This window comes from Perca flavescens, chromosome 5, assembly GCF_004354835.1.
Source record: "Perca flavescens isolate YP-PL-M2 chromosome 5, PFLA_1.0, whole genome shotgun sequence".
In the NCBI taxonomy this organism is placed as follows: Eukaryota; Metazoa; Chordata; class Actinopteri; order Perciformes; family Percidae; genus Perca; species Perca flavescens.
The window spans coordinates 1,745,086-1,763,190 of NC_041335.1; the positions used below are offsets into that span (position 1 = coordinate 1,745,086).

The following is an 18,105-nucleotide window of genomic DNA, read 5'->3' on the forward strand; positions in this document are numbered from 1 at the left end:
AGCCTACATTCACCACTTCTAACCAGAGGCAGAACATAACATAACTCGGAGATTATTCCTTCACAGCGCTGCGTAATGCACAGAGAAAATCTCAGAGCTGAACTGGGCAGACACAGCACTTTTCATCAGACTCACCCTGGGTCGGGTTAATTAAGTCTAGCCACTAGTCAGTAATTGACAATTGGAAAGTGAGGTAATCCACATCTTTGCATAATCCTTATCAGTCAAACCACAGACTGGAGCACAGTTTGAAAAAAATAAAACAGTACCGGGTTGAAGAGCTCAGTGGTCAAACCAAGGTAGTTGTGTAAGGCAAGGAAGGTCACTCTCTGGAGACGCACCATGATGATCTACAGAGGACAGAAAATGCAGACTATACTGTTACTACCTAAGAAATATATTTGTATTAACAGTTGTAGGACTGTATATTTTAACAGAAAATGTCCATAGAACATGATTCATAGTTGTATTTCTGTTTATTTTTTGTTCATTTGGAATGTCAGCATTAAGTAAGTGTTTATAATTAATGTTTTATAATTAATTGAAGCTCGGTTTTCTTTTAAGAAGTTTACTAACTGAGCAGCTTTGCACAAAAGAACTTTGAATAACAGAATATGTTTTGTATTTTTACTGTAGCGACACAAAGTTTTCTGTTTTTCAATTACGGGACAAAGTCCGGTTAATGAGCTTGCAGAACGTTTTCTGTTATTTTACGGCCTTATTTCTTAGAATTCAGTGCCAAAAAAGGGAATCTAGATAGATATTCTGAATCTGCCTGTGCTTTTGTTAAGCAATGCTTGTAACTCACTTGATAAATGAAATGCTTCTCATTGTCAATGGACACTTTACCTGGATGACACGGACCATAGTTTCAGGATATTTCTCAAAGACTGATTGGAAGGCTGCAGCTGGGAGTCGCAGGATAGTGGTGGCAACTGCAGCTCTTGCAGACACTGTTTTGTACGGAGCTGGATAGCCCTGAAATACAGATAAAGTAATACAGTGTGTGGAGAAAGAATAATGTTGTGAGTAATAATAATCTTCACAAAACTGAATTAAATTGACAACAAGATGAACTATGGACAATGAAAAAAGTGAATAAAAGAAGGGTTGATGATTAAACCATTATAATGAGATACAGAATTTGTCCAGAATTTAGACATGTCAAACATGTATCTATAAATGAAGGAATCTCTGTCTGTCTTTCTGTTTGTCCTTCGCATATCCCGGGAACCATTCATCCGATCTACTTCGCACTTGGGTGTACTGCTGGGGACCGAATGGCAAGCATTGTCGAATTTGGTGCAATTTAGACACGCGACACGGTCAATTATAATAAACGTTGAATAAACAAGGAAACAGCTGTGCAGCAGTGGATTCAAGGCTCTGTGGACTAAAAGCATGTCGTCCGCAGCGGGCTCCTAGTTGCTTATTTGAAAAAGAATACCTCCGCTAAGTTCATTACGCCGTTGTTTCTGTCCGGTGTGTTTGTGCGTGTGTGTGCAGGTGTGTTTTTCAGGGGTGGATTTAGTGATGCACCATCTTGCTTTACTTTGCACCCTTTGTGTAAGTATTAATACCCCCCAGTCCAGCATTTGAAAGTCCTGCATTCAAATGTTTACTTCAAGTGAAAGAGGCATTATCAGCACAATGGGCCTCATTCACCAACCGTTATTACGAAGAAATGTGTTCTTAGACCCTTCTTACGCACATTTTTACAAAGATTCTGGCATTCACTAATGTTTTCTTAACTTGGATTTGTTCTTAGCGAAGAACAAAATCTACGAACACTGAAAAGCACTCTTACGCACATTTGAGTGATAACAATTTGCTCCAAATGATTGCTTACTGCATTTTATTTAATTCTACAGTCGTTTACAATGATAGTATTGTACTGTAATGTATTTCTGATCATTTGTTGATAAAAAATCATATTATTCAAAAAAGACACTAACACTGCAATTTACATCAGCAATTAAACTGATTAAATCCTGCTTATTTGGTGATTGATCGCTATTTATAGGGCCGAAATGCAGTGGTAGAATGTAACAAAGTACAAATTCTTCGTAACTGTACTTAAGTACATTTTTCACGTATCTGTACTTTACTTAAGTAGACTCAATAGTGCATAGCCTACTTTTGACTTTTACTTTGTTACATTTTGCAGCAATTATCTATACTTTCTACTCCACTACATTTCCCCCCGCCTAAACGTCTTCCTGACCGTCACACGTTTGTCTCACCAGTGAAGTTTTGTTGCCATAGATACTGTATATATGGGTTGCCGTAGATACTGTATGGGGCACCGCTGATCCAAGCCGGCTCAGGTGCTCCAGAGCCCGGACGCAGCACCGCTGACCCTCGGTAATACAGCCCCGGTAAAAGTGAAAATGAAAACGTTTTTTTTATTATTCCCGTTTTTAAATCAAAGTTGCTATATCTATTTCTCTCCACAGCGTCGTTTACCCCTCCGCCAGGCTGTGTAAGACGCGTTCATATCTTATTTATTTGGCTGGACCTCTTCACATCTCCCCATTTGCGCTGCTTCACACACTTTATTTGCTTACTTGCATGGTTAAAGAAAATGAAATACATCCATGAATAAAACCAACCGCATTCCGATTCTAACAACATATTTCCGTTTCATGGTTAGGATAGGAACTTTTCTTAAAAGCCAGGCCTTGTTTGTGGTTGTGGACACCTTCTACTTTTACTAAAGTAAATATGTCTCTGGTTATTTGTACTTTTATTTAAGTACTGAGATTCATACGGCTCCGACAAGCTCCGACAACCTGTCTCCCAGGAGGTGCACAGGAAGTGTCATGTCCTTATATGGGAATTTTTGGGGCGTTTTCTTATGCTAATTGGGAACAACTGGCACGCTCGCTTTCAGTTACGAAGAGGTGGGATTCATCAATCCTAAGAACACAGGTGCGAACAAATCTGCTGTTTAAGAACAGGTCATGAATCCGGCGTAAACCTTTCTTAGAAACCTTCTTAAGAACATATTTAACAGAAAACTTAAGAAGATATTGGTGAATGAGGCCCAATGTCCTTAAAAGGTATAACGTGTTACTTTGATTGGTTGGGTCAACGAATTTCCAGAATAATTGCTGAAACACCTGGCCGACGTCCCTCACCTCCTGCTCTCCGTGTGTTGCCGTTGTCTAACTCCGTTCTCTTCGGGAAACAACAACAAACCTCCAGCTAGCAAGGTACACGCTGAAAGCGACAAGTTTTGAAGAAAATTTGAATCGTGCAACAAGGCTGGCCTGCCCAGTTCTTTCTCGGAATGATTGTAAAGATTTATAAAGAATATGTTTAGGGCATTTCCTCTCTAACTGGGACGTTTTGGGACCGATTGGTGGGATTGCTGTGGACGTAGTACACACACAAGTAAGAGCAGATGACGTTTAACCATGTGTCCAGCTAATTTAAATAGCTCACGTTACTGTATTGTGTCAACAGTTAACTTCCATTAAAGATTGTATGTGGCATTTTCTTTTGCGGGGTGCAAATGTTCCACCAAAACAAGTTCCTCATCAAGACCATTTAGCAGAGCCACGGTCCGCTGCATCTGGAGTTTAGCACCGCCCAAGACGATTAAGATTGGTTCAAAGAAATGCCAACAATCCAGAGCGGTTTTTTTTCCTATCCTGGAATGTATGTGTGGTGTAGCCAGACCTTTCTCCACAGCGCCATGGAGATAGAGCTGGCTATGCGAGACTATGTGCAATGTGACAGCTAATTTCCACCAAAAAAAATCTGCTCTAAAATACAGCCGCATTCAGATGAGGATGAAGACGTACAGTGATGATGTCCAGGATACTGAGCAAACTGTGAACACTGTCTCCTGGTAGAACGTCCTTCACCACAGCGTCGGTACCATCCTGCAGTAAAAAAACACACACAACATGAGAGTAGAACGACAGTCACAACACAAGTACGGGTTCCAACAACTTTGATATTTTCCTCACTGATAACTCATATATTGTCATTACAATATAGTCCTTATTATGAGTTAAGAGCACCTATCTTAAATGAAATGTCTGAATATGATATCTGATTTCTGATATCCTGAAATGTTTTGGTGTAGTGATGACGACAAAACTGAGTGGTTGTTTAAATTGAATGTACATAAGTAAGTGACCTTTGTCTCTAAAGCATGGGCAACATGACTCAAAGGTTTATTTGTCTGGTCCCTTGCTGTAAATAATGGTGTCTTGTAAGCCTATGAAGGCTGGGCCTTTTTTCTTTCAGGCATGACACAATAATAAAATATTCATTCATTCAATACACACAAAACAGCAAAGATAACAAGTACTAATCCTGATCCTAATCGCTGAGTGTGAAATATTCTGCTGGTTTCAGTGAAGCAGTAGGTGTTGTGGTTGTCTTACGCTCTCACGGATGCACAGCTCCAGGCGGCCATCTTGAACCACGTAAATACTGTCATCGGTGTCCCCCGGTCGGAAGAGTCCCTCTCCCTGATGCAGCTGGATCAGCACCATGTGACGACACAGCTCCAGGAAAAGAGGCTTCTCAAAGTGGCCAAGCACCCTGGTTACAACACACGTGCACATACGGTGTAGTTCTATTACTGCTAAGGATAATATACACACATGTATTAGTCACTATGTCACTACAGCACTATGCAAATTTCAGGTAAACTGTGTCATATCAAATATATAACAAACGCAATTTAGATTCTGAGACCATAGATGTACAACAGTCAACCGATGCAGTATGATGGTCTTTCCTCCATTGCATTTAGCAATAAAATCAGCCGAATGTCCTTAAGATTTCAGTCCTGGTAGGTCCTGTAGTTACTGCTAAGTGTGTTTTAATAATACATGTTGCAGACTTCTGTTAAAATACAGTGTATCAACCACTGGGGGCAGAAAACAACCCTAAAGTAGCCATCAGAAATGCAACCGAGGAGGAAGAAGAAGTGGTGTACGTGTTAACAGCTCAGCGTGGACTCATTATGTCATGTTGTTTCATCAAGACAATAGATGGCGATTCTCCGCAGGGTTGCGCAGCTGGGGGTGGGGGGGTGTCAATGAAACGGCTCATTTGTGTGACATCCTGTTGTGTTCTTTAACCCCCCAATTTACCACAAGTAGACTTTTTATTTCACAACTACTGTTTTCCATCACATCTTTTACAGATCTCCACATTTCCGAGCGCACTTGAAGGCAGCTTCACGGAGAAAGAGAGAAAGAAAAGAGACGAACGAGACGGCAAAACTCGCCACCCCCTGCAGCCTAACTGCACTACCCCCATTCAAAATGGATTGAAAGACCTGCGTTTTTTCCGTAGCGACTGACAGCAAACACAGGCTGTGGACTGCCCATTAAGATCAACAATGTCACCCAACACGGTCAAACCATAATCAGAATTGAATTATGACTTTCGCAAAAAGTGAAAAGTGTGCATAGATCAACTTGGGTCTTTCACATCATGTCCAGTATGTGCATGCATAGTTAACTGTGAATCTACTCTGCGTTGGTACTCTATTTGAATCCCTAGCAGGAAAGGTGGATTCCACCTGTAACAATAGAGCTGAAACAACTACTTTGATGATCGATTAATCGTTTCAAATATAAATAATACAGTGTGTGGAGAAAAAAATGGGTGCTGTGTAGCGGTGGGAAAAAAATCTATACAGCATAGTATCGCAATATTTTCTGTGGCAATACTGTATCGATACACAGAGGGCCAAGTATCGATCGTTTATTATATATACTGTATATGTTGGTCAGTTTGTCTGCTTGACAATCCCATTTTGCAGCAATAAAATTGAAGTGAGATGAACAAACAGAGAAATGTATTTTTTTTTTAGATGAAACAGATGTTGACAAAGTTTTCTTTGTGGGACATCATTTGAAATTGGGAAAAATGTAAAGTTTGAAAAAGGTAATACATTGCAATATATCACAGAATATTGCAATATGTTTAAAATCACAATAATATCGTATTGTGACATAAGTATCGTGATGATATCGTATCATGAGGCCTCTGGTGATTCCTGCCCCTAGTGCTGTGAATAATAAAAAACAGACAATACTTATAACATTGAATGTTATTAAAACAGTTGGATATCAATTCTCTGTCGGTTGACTGACTGACTGGAAATCACATTTTAATACACTGACTATTAATTAAAAGGTGTTATTACATGGCCTTGTTGAACAATTGATTCTGATTGGTCAATCACAGCATTTAAAAAAAAACCGTATTCTGTATACAGTAACAGACTCAGTATAAGAGACTGTTGCCATTGACGGAGTTTTGATCGCAGACCAATTTCAAATCAATAAAATCGGCTATTGGCAACAGTACAAACAGAGCGTTAGTTAGCTCCATGGTAGTCTGGCGAGTCCACACAGCATTCCGGGATGGGAGAAAAATGTGTTCTGGTTTATCTGACATCCGGCGGAATTTCCGCCGACACCGGAGCGATCCCGGAGGTGGAACGTCGTGGATATAGATCCATGGTTAGCCCACGCAGCACTCACCCTGAGACCTGGCTTCCGCCAGAGAGCCGTGCTCATCAGAGGTAAAGGTTACCGTCCTGACCGGAGCGGTGGCCGATAACTTTTGTACTTAACCCCTTCAGGCTGACTATCTCGCTCTACATTATCCCTTACTTAAAAGGTGCCACATAAATAAAGTTTATTATTATTGTTATTATTAGGTCTATACAGTATGTTACTACGTGAAAATGAGGTGGTTCTGGTGGAGGACTATTAGTTAGATTTATTATTATTTGTTAGATAATTAATTTGATTGTACTCCCTCTGGGGTGTTGGTGGGACTGCATAGAAACAAGTGTATTGTTGTTCATGTGGAACAGTGAAATAATGCATGCCATTTTACTTACCTGACATTTTTCAGCATGTACAGCACCTCAGAGGGCAGATGGGAGTTCTGCACATCAAACTCAGTCAGGTCAGCCTCCAGCAGACATGGAGGAAGCTCCTTGGGCTGCAGGGTGGGGGGCTCCTTCCGGATGCGCAGGATCCTAACACAAACACACACATAAAAAAAGAGACAGACATTCTTCATACTGTTAAGATGTACAACTTACTGTACTGATTGGCAGAACAAGTCTCTGAACCAAGTTTCAGCTTATAATATCTATGCTTCAACACTCTAAACCAAGTTTCTCACTTCTCAAATGGAACTTACTATGATTCCTGTCGGACCCCAAAAAGACTAGCTGACGTCAGGGCCAGTGGTGGAAGAAGTATTCAGACCGTTGACTTAAGTAAAAGTACTAATACCACACTGTAAAAATACTCTGTTACAAGTTAAAGTCCTGCAGTGAAAATGTTACTTATGTAAACATATGTAAACATCATCAGGAGAATGTAGTTAAAGTATTAAACCATTGTAGAAAGAGTAAAGGATCCAACCAGCTGTGTGTTTAATGGTCTCATCATCTCAGCTGGACTTGTAGCCGTTATATTGTCGGCTAGTTTACTTTAGAATCAAACATCAGATTTTATAAACTACATGTGTTCTGTGTGCAGAAATCTTAATGTGTAAAGTAACTAGTAACTAAAGCTGTAACAGATGAATGTAGTGGAGTAAAAAGTACAATATTTCTCTCTGAAATGTAGCGGAGTAGAAGTAGAAAGTGGCCTGAAAAGAAAAGACTCAAGTAAAGTACAAGTACCTCAACATTTGGACTCAAGTACAGTATTGGAGTAAATGTACTTACGTTGGACCAGTGGTCAGGGCTAATGGGGATCCTTGCAAACTAAACTAAACCTCTTTTCTGAACTTCTTGAAAACATAGTCTATTACAAATCTTCCTTTTTAATACATTTATGCCTGTTCATTTTAGTTTTTAATGGAAATTCTGATTAACTGTTTAGGTTAACAATAAAGAATTTAAATATAGTATTTTATTTTGGGGGCACCGTGTCAGTTGTCTCAGGCCCTGGGTAAGGGAGGGCCCAAAAAGACCCTCTAACCTTTAAATAGTGTGCTGGAGGGGGGGGCCTGTAGAGATCAGCTTGTCCTGGGCACGAGTAACACGCGGCAGCCCTTCAGCTGTTTTTAAAATTCATCATCCTAGTACAGAACGGGACGTCTGCTTGGCCTCCTGTATTGCTTTCTCCAATGTAACATTACATAACAGTTCATTTACTCAAGTACTGTACTACTTATACTACTTAATACTTGTATTTTATTTGAGTATTTCTATTTTATGCTACTTAATACTTAATTCCACTATATCTCAGAGGCAAATATTGGACCTTTTGCAGATTTAGATTATAAATACAAAATATAATCAAATAATAAATGAAGAGGTATTTTAATAGTAAAAACTACCCAGCAATATATGAAATTATTGAGTAGTAGTAGTAATAATAATAATCCAACATTATTCATTATGCAACAACATTAATTAGTATATATGCCTAGTTAATATTCTCAGATGGTGTGCGTGTGTGTGTGTATGTGCGGCGCTGTCGTGTATACTAAGACATAAGAGAGACCAACTTAGAGTCAGTCCCCCTAGTTCATTCACACAAAAGTATGTTAAACATGGTACACAGTGGCCTCCATGTTTACGATCGTACGTCAGCGTGCTGCGTGTGATGACCTGCATGCGCCAGTCAGCCAGACGGACAGACGGACAGACAGTGGCTGGCTCTAATCATGCATTTTCCCTGTTCCCTGGTATCTTAAAATACTAGTTTATCTTCTTTGATAACATAATCTTAACCCGAGGTTTGCTTACTTGGACTTTAAGATTATTTTGACAAAAGAATGAACTTTCAACCATCAAAGCTGATTGTCTGTCAACACACCAAATGCTGAAAAAAGGGACTCACTTGCGAGCTATCGACAGGACTTTGGTCCTCTTCCTCACTCTCTGCCGGGAAGCTGAGTTTGAATTAGAGGCAGGGACTGAGGACAGCGTCTGAACCTGCAACAGGAAAAGTTTGGTGATTTGATATGTTTGGGTTCAAGTGACGATTTACAAAAGGCAAACCGTTTATGATAATGAAAATGCCAATTGTGCTAATATCAGATATCTGAAGTTATAGAAGGTATTTGTTGTGCGCCATGAGCAACAGGGCCTAATGATGGCCAACTCATTGGCCCGTCAGTCTGTGACAACAACTGGCCGGTTTTGCAATGACATACTTCTTGTCCAAGGAACACTGAGTATTTCACTTTACTTATTCATTTAAATTTAATGGCAGCATCCTCACCAGAGATGGATAGAGTTTGATAGAGAGTTTGTTCTTTTTTTAAAGTGATAAGAAAGCCTACTTTAATGTTCTATATTGTCTGTCACACAGTGTAACAGTACAACTTGGATATTTACACTGTGTGATATCCTGTAGGACTTGCTGAACATTTGCCAGGTTGGGGATGGTTATAGTTATTTATAAAATAAATATAAAATATACACATAGACACACATAGCAGCAGCAGCAGGGACCCTCGCTAGAGAAAAGGGTGACACAGAGTAGGATGTTTAAGATGGCACTGACCTTTCTCATGATCTTTCGGCCGTAGAACATCACCTTGTCTCTCTTCCTGAAGCGATATTGTGGAACGCCAGCCTCCTCTGAAACACACCAGACATCCTCTGTAAGATCATTTGCAATCCACCGCATGAATCGGTCGGTGTCATACTAGCATAAAACTGATGTACTGGGCTGATGCAGTAAACCTGTCTGATTAAATCACCCTGCAGTTTCAGGGCTTTTAATCTCTGATAATAACTAAATGTATGCACTGACTACTTGATTTAGCTTTTTGCAAATTACATGAAGAATCAATTCCCTGTACTGTAACTACAAAATTATTAACACGGACGATTTTTCAAAAACCAATAACTAGTTTGAACCTAACCCTTAAAATGCATGCTTGCATGAGCTGTGAATAAGGTTCATGTTGTCTCTGAAACACTGACGTATGATAAAGACATCTAACATTGTAACAATCACCACGCTGACCCAACACCTATTAATGCACAAACCGTGTATTTGCACATCTTTACATACTGAAAAATGTTAGACAGAAAGAGGATGTACAGTGTGCAGGGCACTGACTTGACAGTTTGTATCTTCTGTAAAGAAGGAGAACAACAACGCCAAGGACCGAAACAACTGTCACAGCTCCAATCAGCACAGCCGTCCACTGGAAGAAAAACAGACAACACATTTAAATGGGCTGCATTTAACTAAAATGTACATATCTTGTATGAGAACCCTCTCATTTATTCTACCCATCCACAGGTTAGGGATCAACCGATACTGGTTTTTCAAGGCCGATACCGATTATTAGTAGTTAGTCTCGCTTTGCCAGACCATCTGGCAAGTCCACATAGCATTCTGGGATGGGAGGAAAACGTGCTCTGGTTTATTGGAATTTCTTTAAACCAATCACAATCATCTTGGGGGGTGCTAAGCGCCAGAGAAAAGCTGCGGTGCCTCTGCAAAATAGTCTCAGGAAGGAACTTGTTTTGGTGGAACATGTGTACGTTCAAAAGTAGTTTTAGTCGTGCAACAGAAAACTCTGATTGGACAGACAGTCTAGCTAGCTGTCTGGATTTACCCTGCAGAGATCTGAGGAGCAGTTAACCATAGTCCTCACAAATCCACCGGAGGTTAGAACGCCAACACAAAGAAAGGCCAAAGCAACGGACATCCGGTCTGAATGAGTGAAATCCGGCCGATTTTCCGGCAGCAACGGAGCAATCCCGGAAGTGGAACGTCAAGGATATAGACTAATTAGTAGTTAATGAAACCGATAATCAATATTTGGAACCCATTTGCGTTTACAGTGAAAATGAAAATTAAGATTTTGGAATGTTACACACTCCAACACAAAACTTTATTTAAATGCTTTAAGCTATTATTTAATAAGAAACTTTCAACATAATACCAAAAGAGAGTCAGATAGTGTTGTGGGGGGGGACATTAAGTCAAACTCAGTGGTGAGTCAAACCGAAGCAGAGGGACAGACAGAGCTGTAGCTGAGCATTCATCAACTTTATCAGTTATCAGGCAAATAAAACGCTGATACAGATAATCTGCAAACTGCCAAAAAAAAGACCTAATAATCGGCCAGGGCCTAATAGTCTAATAATGTCTGTGATTGGCTGTCTAACGTTACACATCGCAGAGGCACGCAGGAAAAACTCGACGTTACACAGAGACGGCTCATGGAAAATAAATAAAAAGATGTCTGCCGTAATGTGTAATGTTGTAATTTCTTTTTGTTAAAATGGATTTTATAAAATTGGCATCGAAAAAAGTATCGTTCAGGAACTGGTATTGAAGTCACTGTATTGGTATTGGCACCAGTATCGACATTTTTGGAACAATACCTGGCCCTATTAATAACATTCATTAAAATAATAAACAAAACATTTGCAAACAACGTTGCAGTCAAACCACTCAATTCAGAAATGGCGTGTCATGGTTACCATGTTGGCCTCCGTCCTTTCCTTCAAAAACTGCTGCATCCCGGCCTTGATCTCGCTACCGAGTGAAACCAGGCTCTGAAACATCAAGCATGGGAACAACACGGAGAGAATGAAACCAGCTGGGCAACAAGTGGAAGAGCAATCAGAGCAGAGCGAGGATTTGGACAGCAGGCTTCAGTTGAAAACTTAATCATTTCAGTTTCTTTAGCATTTCATGAAGGCAAAATTAATCCATTGTTGTTTTTTTTACCAAACACAGAAAAGCATTATGGGTAAGTAATGAATTTCTTATGTATTGCACGGTGAACTACACATCTGAGTTATGACCATTACAACCATTATTAAAATAGCCCCACATCATCACATACCCTTCACCATACCTAGAGATTGGCATGGTTTTATTTCAGTTAGCCTAATAGCTGGTTTGATTTGCATTGAGAGATGATCTTATGGAAAGTACACCATGCCATTTTCTAGGTATGGTGAAGAGTATATGATGATGGGGGGGGGCTATTTTAATTCCAAAGGCCAAGGGAACTTTATCAGGATGCATAGTATCCTGGATCCAAGAAATAACTGGCCTTTATAAATAAACATCTACCTGCCTCTATGGGAATTCAACATTGGGGAGTACTTACTTATGCCCCCTGTATTTTAAGGAAGAACATTTATTTATTTACCATACATTATTCATTCACAAAGGAAATTGGTGTCCTTAAAGGTTGGATTTTGCCAAAAAAAAATTTAATTAAGATCAATTTCCAAATTCGTCTTTTTTGTCAACTTTAGCATGGGTTCATAAATGTATGAGCACCACTGTATATGAAGTGCTAGATTGGAAATTTACAGTTTAAAATTATTTTTTTAAACTATATAAAAACAAATATTTTACTTTTCCCTCTTACTGGGCACCCTAGGTGCAAATGGGCTCTAGGCAGGTGCCTGGAATGCCTATGTCTAGATCCAGGCCAGGTTATAACTGTTATATCTGGTGCCTAAATGCTTGTCTAAGGACAAGAATTTTTAGACAATGAAGTGCAATTACTATTGTTGAGGAACGACATACCGGGGATATACTGCAGCTCTCCTCTTCATTATTGTCTCCCATGCCTGATAAACAAAAGAGATAATGCAGCACTAAAACAAGGCAATATCGTAAACTGAAAAGAAATAATTGAAACCATAAAGAGGGCCTTAAATAAAAGTCATCAATGACAACATGTCATAAGGGAAAACGTGAATTTAAAACGTAAGTAGATGATCTCTTGCTAAGATGGTACTATCTTTTGATGACGCTAATGTGATCATACATTAATAGCTCAGGATTTGAACCCCACCCACACACACACACACACACACACACAACACAATATCCATCATAAGTGAGGAAACACCAGAGGCAAAAAAAACTTAAAAACAAAAGATAAAATAAATTATAGAATAAAAAAAGTAGAATAAAAAAAATAAATAAAATAAATTATAAAACCAACTAAAACCATCAGAGTACATATAAATAAATACATAGATAATAGGTAGATAGATAAAGAAAATTGATAAATGAGATGTTTAATAAAAGGCCTAGCATAAAAGGTAGGTTTTAAGTTGGCCTTTAAAACATATCAATATTCTCTGCGAGGCTCTGGCAGACTGTTCCTAGAACAGTGGTGGAGACATACAGTAAGCGCCTTGCTCAACCGACCTGACCGACACAGTCACAGACCAAAGGATTCACAAATGTGGGTTAAAGATCACCTAACGTTACTCACAAGCTCAGAGCTTGTAACAAGACACCCCCACCGCCAACGGGCTCCCCAAACACAACGGGTGTGTATAATGTTATTTTGTTTACCAGATACCGTTACATCTACGAAGGACACTTCTGCCGCGTATTTACTTCCCATGTTGAACTGTCTGTGTTCTTGCGCCAAACTCCATTCAAAAATAGACGTTTTTTGCACTGTGATGAATTGAAAAGTGGATTTTAGTCATTCACGTCGTATCCTATTTTCATCGAAGTGAGAGCAAAAAAAAGCATCATATTCCTGGTTGACAGGATTTAGTGGATGAAGCAAAATAAGTCAAACTTATATGGTTTAATATTTACTTCTAGTTGACAATTTATAGTACGTATAGAGCCAACATTTAATGTCACAATTGTTAACGTTATCGCTCATACAGTCCGCCGACTTCGCTTCTGTGGCTGCAGCCCGCTACACAACAAGAGGACAACATAATGCAAGCAAAAAAAACTGAACGAACAAGTCTGCATTGACAGAATCTATAACACATACAAACAAATAAATTAACCTTCAGCTAACACTCTTCGACAGAACCGACCAAACACTTTTCCCCACGTACCGTTCTTGTGTCAAAGTTTTTGAGTATAGCTATATACCAACAATGGTGTCAAGACTGTTCAGTAAAATAAATCTGAAGGTTCTGTCATTCCTATCAAAATAAAACCCTTATTGACGAATATGTTGTCTTGTCAATGCCTTCATCAAAATTCTCTCCGAAAGATGATTAATGGTGCAATTCAATAGCTAAATTGTACTCCCTAGTGATTCAAAGTATATCCATAGTTCGGCTTAACAATAAAAGAGAACTTAGACACACTGTGCCTTTTAAGCATTTATTTTGAAAGGTAATTTGTCTGTATTGTAGGTAACTCTGGTTTACTTGACGCACCCAAAATTCTACTAGTATCTCGAATTGCAATTGGTGAATGCTGTTGCCTTTCGGCCAATCACGGAGCATTTCCTTGGAGAGTCTAGCGGCACATTGCTTGCATTGGAACAACAGTGGGCTCAAGGTGAGAGGAGTCAAATTTTCTAACAATTTATGAATTTATGGCAATTCAAAATTATGACTTTTAAACTGTAACAACTATTTTGATGTAAACACATAAGTAACCGTCAACGTTAGCTTGCCAGCAACGATGCAACATTTGCTGGCTCGTAAATTATCGTTAGCTAGCGTTAGCTATCTGAAGGCAACACTGCATTTTCCAGCTAAGTTAACGTTAGACAAGTAGCTATAGCTAACGTTAACTTTAACACAGCGCTTTCCTTACTTGAACGCATTTTACTACATATGGAACAATGTGTTATTACAAGGCAACGCTAAATAGTTAGCTAATCCATGCAGTAACCGTTAGGTGTTAACAAACAAACGGAAACAACGTTAGCGTTGCTTCTTTGGCCTCCCGGTTGTCATACTTTATCTACACGTAACGTTATATAAAAGGATGTAAACCATGGTGCTGTATTTACTATCATACATGTGTAAAACAATTCCTTTCTCTGTCCTAGGAGGAAGAAACGCTGTGGCACCATGGGTGTGTTATCCACGTTGATGAGGGGCTTGGTAAGAGGAGCGGACAGACTGGCTGAGTTCACCAGTAAGCGTGGATCAAGGACTCATAATAAAGGCAGGGGTGCAAGGCCCACCGGACTGAAGCTCTCCAGCAGAAAGTTTCTGTCCATACGGACCATGATTCCTGAGTTTGTGGTGCCTAACTTGGAGGGATTCAAACTCAAACCCTACGTATCGTATCGTTCTCCTCGAGGAACAGAGCCTCCACTCACAGCACAAAGTGTGTTTGCTGAAGTTGTGGCCCCTCGGATCAAGAAAGACTTTGAAGAGGGCACTTTCAGCAAAGAACAGCTGGAGAAATATGGATTTGAGCCCAACCAGGACGGAAAGCTCTTCAAGCTGTATCCCAAGAACTATGTGCGTTAAAGATGCACTCGCAATGTAATGTATTTACAAAGAGACAAAAAGCTGCAGACTAACTGGTGTGACACCTTTAGCCCTTGTGTTGTCTTCCCATCATTTTTGATGCCTTTTTTCACAGTTTGTTTTTGCTTTTTGCAACGTTTTAAATTGTTAAAATTTTCTTCGTAAATATTTCCAGCGCGTATTTCTACGTCTCATATTTTCTGATATGAAACATATTTAAAACGGGTCAATTTGAACCAAAGTCAACACAAGGGTTAGGAAAATCATCACAAATGGGACTGTATAATGTGTAGTGGTTGACTCTTTTGTTACTTGATCATCTGGCAAAATAAAACTTAAGGGGCTATGATCCATACTGCAGAGTTGTGCATAAGTCGTTGTAAAGATCATTTGAACAAACAATAACATACACCAGGGGGGTCGTTAACGTTTTTTAGGCCAGGGACCCCTTAACGGTGACAGACGGGGCAGGGACCCCCTTCTATTTATGTTGTATAAAGTAAGTTACATATTAAGATGGACCTACAATAACGTGTGGGGCCTAAAGCCTTTATACGTACCTTTTAAGCGCATAAATACTAAGCTATTAAATTAATTGGCAAGCTTTATAAATCATGTTTTGATGTTAAACATCCATGTGGCACGGTGAATCCTCAGGATGAACTGTATCTGTGGATGGCTACCTTAGTGACTACCTTACCTATAGGCCAGTCAGCACATTATCAGTGTTTTTTTCACAAATAGGCTGATTTGTTTGCTAATAATTTGGATTCATGTTAAAGGTCCCATGGCATGAAAATGTCACTTTATGAGTTTTTTTAACATCAATATGCGTTCCCCCAGCCTGCCTATGGTCCCCCAGTGGCTAGAAATGGTGATAGGTGTAAACCGAGCCCTGGGTATCCTGCTCTGTTTTTGAGAAAACGAAAGCTCAGATGAGCCGATCAGGAATCTTCTCCTTATGAGGTCATAAGGAGCAAGGTTACCTCCCCTTTCTCTGCTTTGCCCGCCCACAGAATTTGGCCCACCCATGAGAGAGAGAGAGAGAGAGAGACATCATAGCTTTCAAATGAGCAAAGGGGCAGTTGGTCAAGGCCACACCCCCACTCTCAGAAATGGCACATACTAACCGTGCGTTCATGGACATCGGAAAATCGTTTTTCCTAGTGAAAACGTCACCATTCGCGTAACGTCCTGTGGGAATCAGAGGTGGGAAACTCGGGCTGGATTTTGATAACCGAGTTCCCCACTTGCTGACTCGCTGTTGACAACTGACGTTTGATGGAGGCAACTTTGGTTCACTGAACATATTTCAATGATAATAAACTGTTTATTGTGGACAAATGCCTCTGCCAAGAAACATACACAGACATATGTTTAAAATTATTCATAAATAGGCCTATGTATAAAAAAAAAACATCTGGGTTTTTTCCCGTTGGTTGTCCTGCAGATAACACAAACGAACACCTGGCGATGTGCTGTTTGGATGCTCGCATAAGAAAACAGCAGAGAATCTTCTGGTATTGTGGCCTCCACGTTTTTACCACCTGATGCTCCCGGCTACGGCCAACCGTTGGTGGCAGTCATGCAAAAAGTTGTTATGCCAAACGCCAATATAACAGAAGAAGAACACTCATCCCGACCACGTGAACGCTGCCAGTCGGAAAAACAACGTAACCAGGGGGGCGGTGCCTGTTATTACGAGGTGGCATGAACGCAGCATAAGGAAAGCTCATTGTGGGACTGGCTCTAGTGGCTGTAATTCTGCACCAAAGCTGAATTTGGGGAAAGAGACTTTAGATACAGTATTAGAGGACCACTAAGGTCTATATAAAAGAGACTTCAGATACAGTATTAGAGGACCACTATGGTCTATATAAAAGAGACTTCAGATACAGTATTAGGGGACCACTAAGGTCTATATAAAAGACTTCAGATACAGTATTAGGGGACCACTAAGGTCTATATAAAAGAGTCTTCAGATACAGTATTAGGGGACCACTAAGGTATATATAAAAGAGACTTCAGATACAGTATTAGGGGACCACTAAGGTCTATATAAAAGAGACTTCAGATACAGTATTAGAGGACCACTAAGGTCTATATAAAAGAGACTTCAGATACAGTATTAGGGGACCACTAAGGTCTATATAGAGACTTCAGATACAGTATTAGGGGGACCACTAAGGTCTATATAAAAGAGACTTCAGATACAGTATTAGGGGACCACTAAGGTCTATATAAAAGACACTTCAGATACAGTATTAGGGGACCACTAAGGTCTATATAGAGACTTCAGATACAGTATTAGGGGGACCACTAAGGTCTATATAAAAGAGACTTCAGATACAGTATTAGGGGACCACTAAGGTCTATATAAAAGAGTCTTCAGATACAGTATTAGGGGACCACTAAGGTATATACAAAAGAGACTTCAGATACAGTATTAGGGGACCACTAAGGTCTATATAAAAGAGACTTCAGATACAGTATTAGGAGACCAATAAGGTCTATATAAAAGAGACTTCAGATACAGTATTAGGGGACCACTAAGGTCTATATAAAAGACTTCAGATACAGTATTAGGGGACCACTAAGGTCTATATAGAGACTTCAGATACAGTATTAGGGGGACCACTAAGGTCTATATAAAAGAGACTTCAGATACAGTATTAGAGGACCACTAAGGTCTATATAAAAGAGACTTCAGATACAGTATTAGGGGACCACTAAGGTCTATATAAAAGAGACTTCAGATACAGTATTAGGGGACCACTAAGGTCTATATAAAAGAGACTTCAGATACAGTATTAGGGGACCACTAAGGTCTATATAAAAGAGACTTCAGATACAGTATTAGGGGACCACTAAGGTCTATATAAAAGAGACTTCAGATACAG

At 39.7% G+C, this 18,105-nt stretch overlaps 2 protein-coding genes and 1 long non-coding RNA gene across 6 annotated transcripts in view; 2 read left to right on the plus strand and 1 right to left on the minus strand.

Moving 5' to 3' along the window:
* The window catches only part of pnpla7b (patatin-like phospholipase domain containing 7b), a 49,735-nt gene extending 35,846 nt beyond the window's left edge, over positions 1–13,889 (minus strand). Inside the window, exons 1-11 of one of the 2 annotated variants that reach the window (XM_028577572.1) lie at positions 13,823–13,889; positions 12,531–12,574; positions 11,465–11,539; positions 10,086–10,173; positions 9,522–9,598; positions 8,853–8,947; positions 6,887–7,027; positions 4,401–4,560; positions 3,810–3,890; positions 850–978; positions 270–350 (exon numbers count right to left, since the gene is read on the minus strand). In XM_028577572.1, the coding sequence (XP_028433373.1) occupies positions 270–350; positions 850–978; positions 3,810–3,890; positions 4,401–4,560; positions 6,887–7,027; positions 8,853–8,947; positions 9,522–9,598; positions 10,086–10,173; positions 11,465–11,539; positions 12,531–12,572 (969 nt within the window). In that variant the 5' untranslated portion in view covers positions 12,573–12,574; positions 13,823–13,889. Of the gene's footprint in view, positions 1–269; positions 351–849; positions 979–3,809; positions 3,891–4,400; positions 4,561–6,886; positions 7,028–8,852; positions 8,948–9,521; positions 9,599–10,085; positions 10,174–11,464; positions 11,540–12,530; positions 12,575–13,771 lie in introns of both variants that reach the window. The other variant, XM_028577573.1, reaches the window with a different exon arrangement.
* On the plus strand, positions 3,005–5,725 carry LOC114555282 (uncharacterized). 3 transcript variants are annotated; one of them, XR_003692553.1, is made up of 4 exons: positions 3,005–3,215; positions 3,782–3,943; positions 4,372–4,586; positions 5,171–5,725. It is a non-coding gene; the product is annotated as an uncharacterized LOC114555282 (long non-coding RNA). The 3 variants fall into 3 exon arrangements; XR_003692552.1 differs by lacking the exon at positions 5,171–5,725 and having other exon boundaries at positions 4,372–5,162; XR_003692554.1 differs by lacking the exon at positions 5,171–5,725 and having other exon boundaries at positions 3,782–3,878; positions 4,372–5,162.
* Positions 13,890–14,171: 282 nt separating the features above from the next.
* Positions 14,172–15,560, plus strand: mrpl41 (mitochondrial ribosomal protein L41). Its single transcript, XM_028577574.1, has 2 exons — positions 14,172–14,276; positions 14,776–15,560. The coding sequence occupies exon 2, from the start codon at positions 14,798–14,800 to the stop codon at positions 15,203–15,205; it is 408 nt and encodes a 135-aa protein (XP_028433375.1). The 5' UTR covers positions 14,172–14,276; positions 14,776–14,797; the 3' UTR covers positions 15,206–15,560.
* The last annotated feature ends 2,545 nt before the right edge of the window (positions 15,561–18,105 follow it).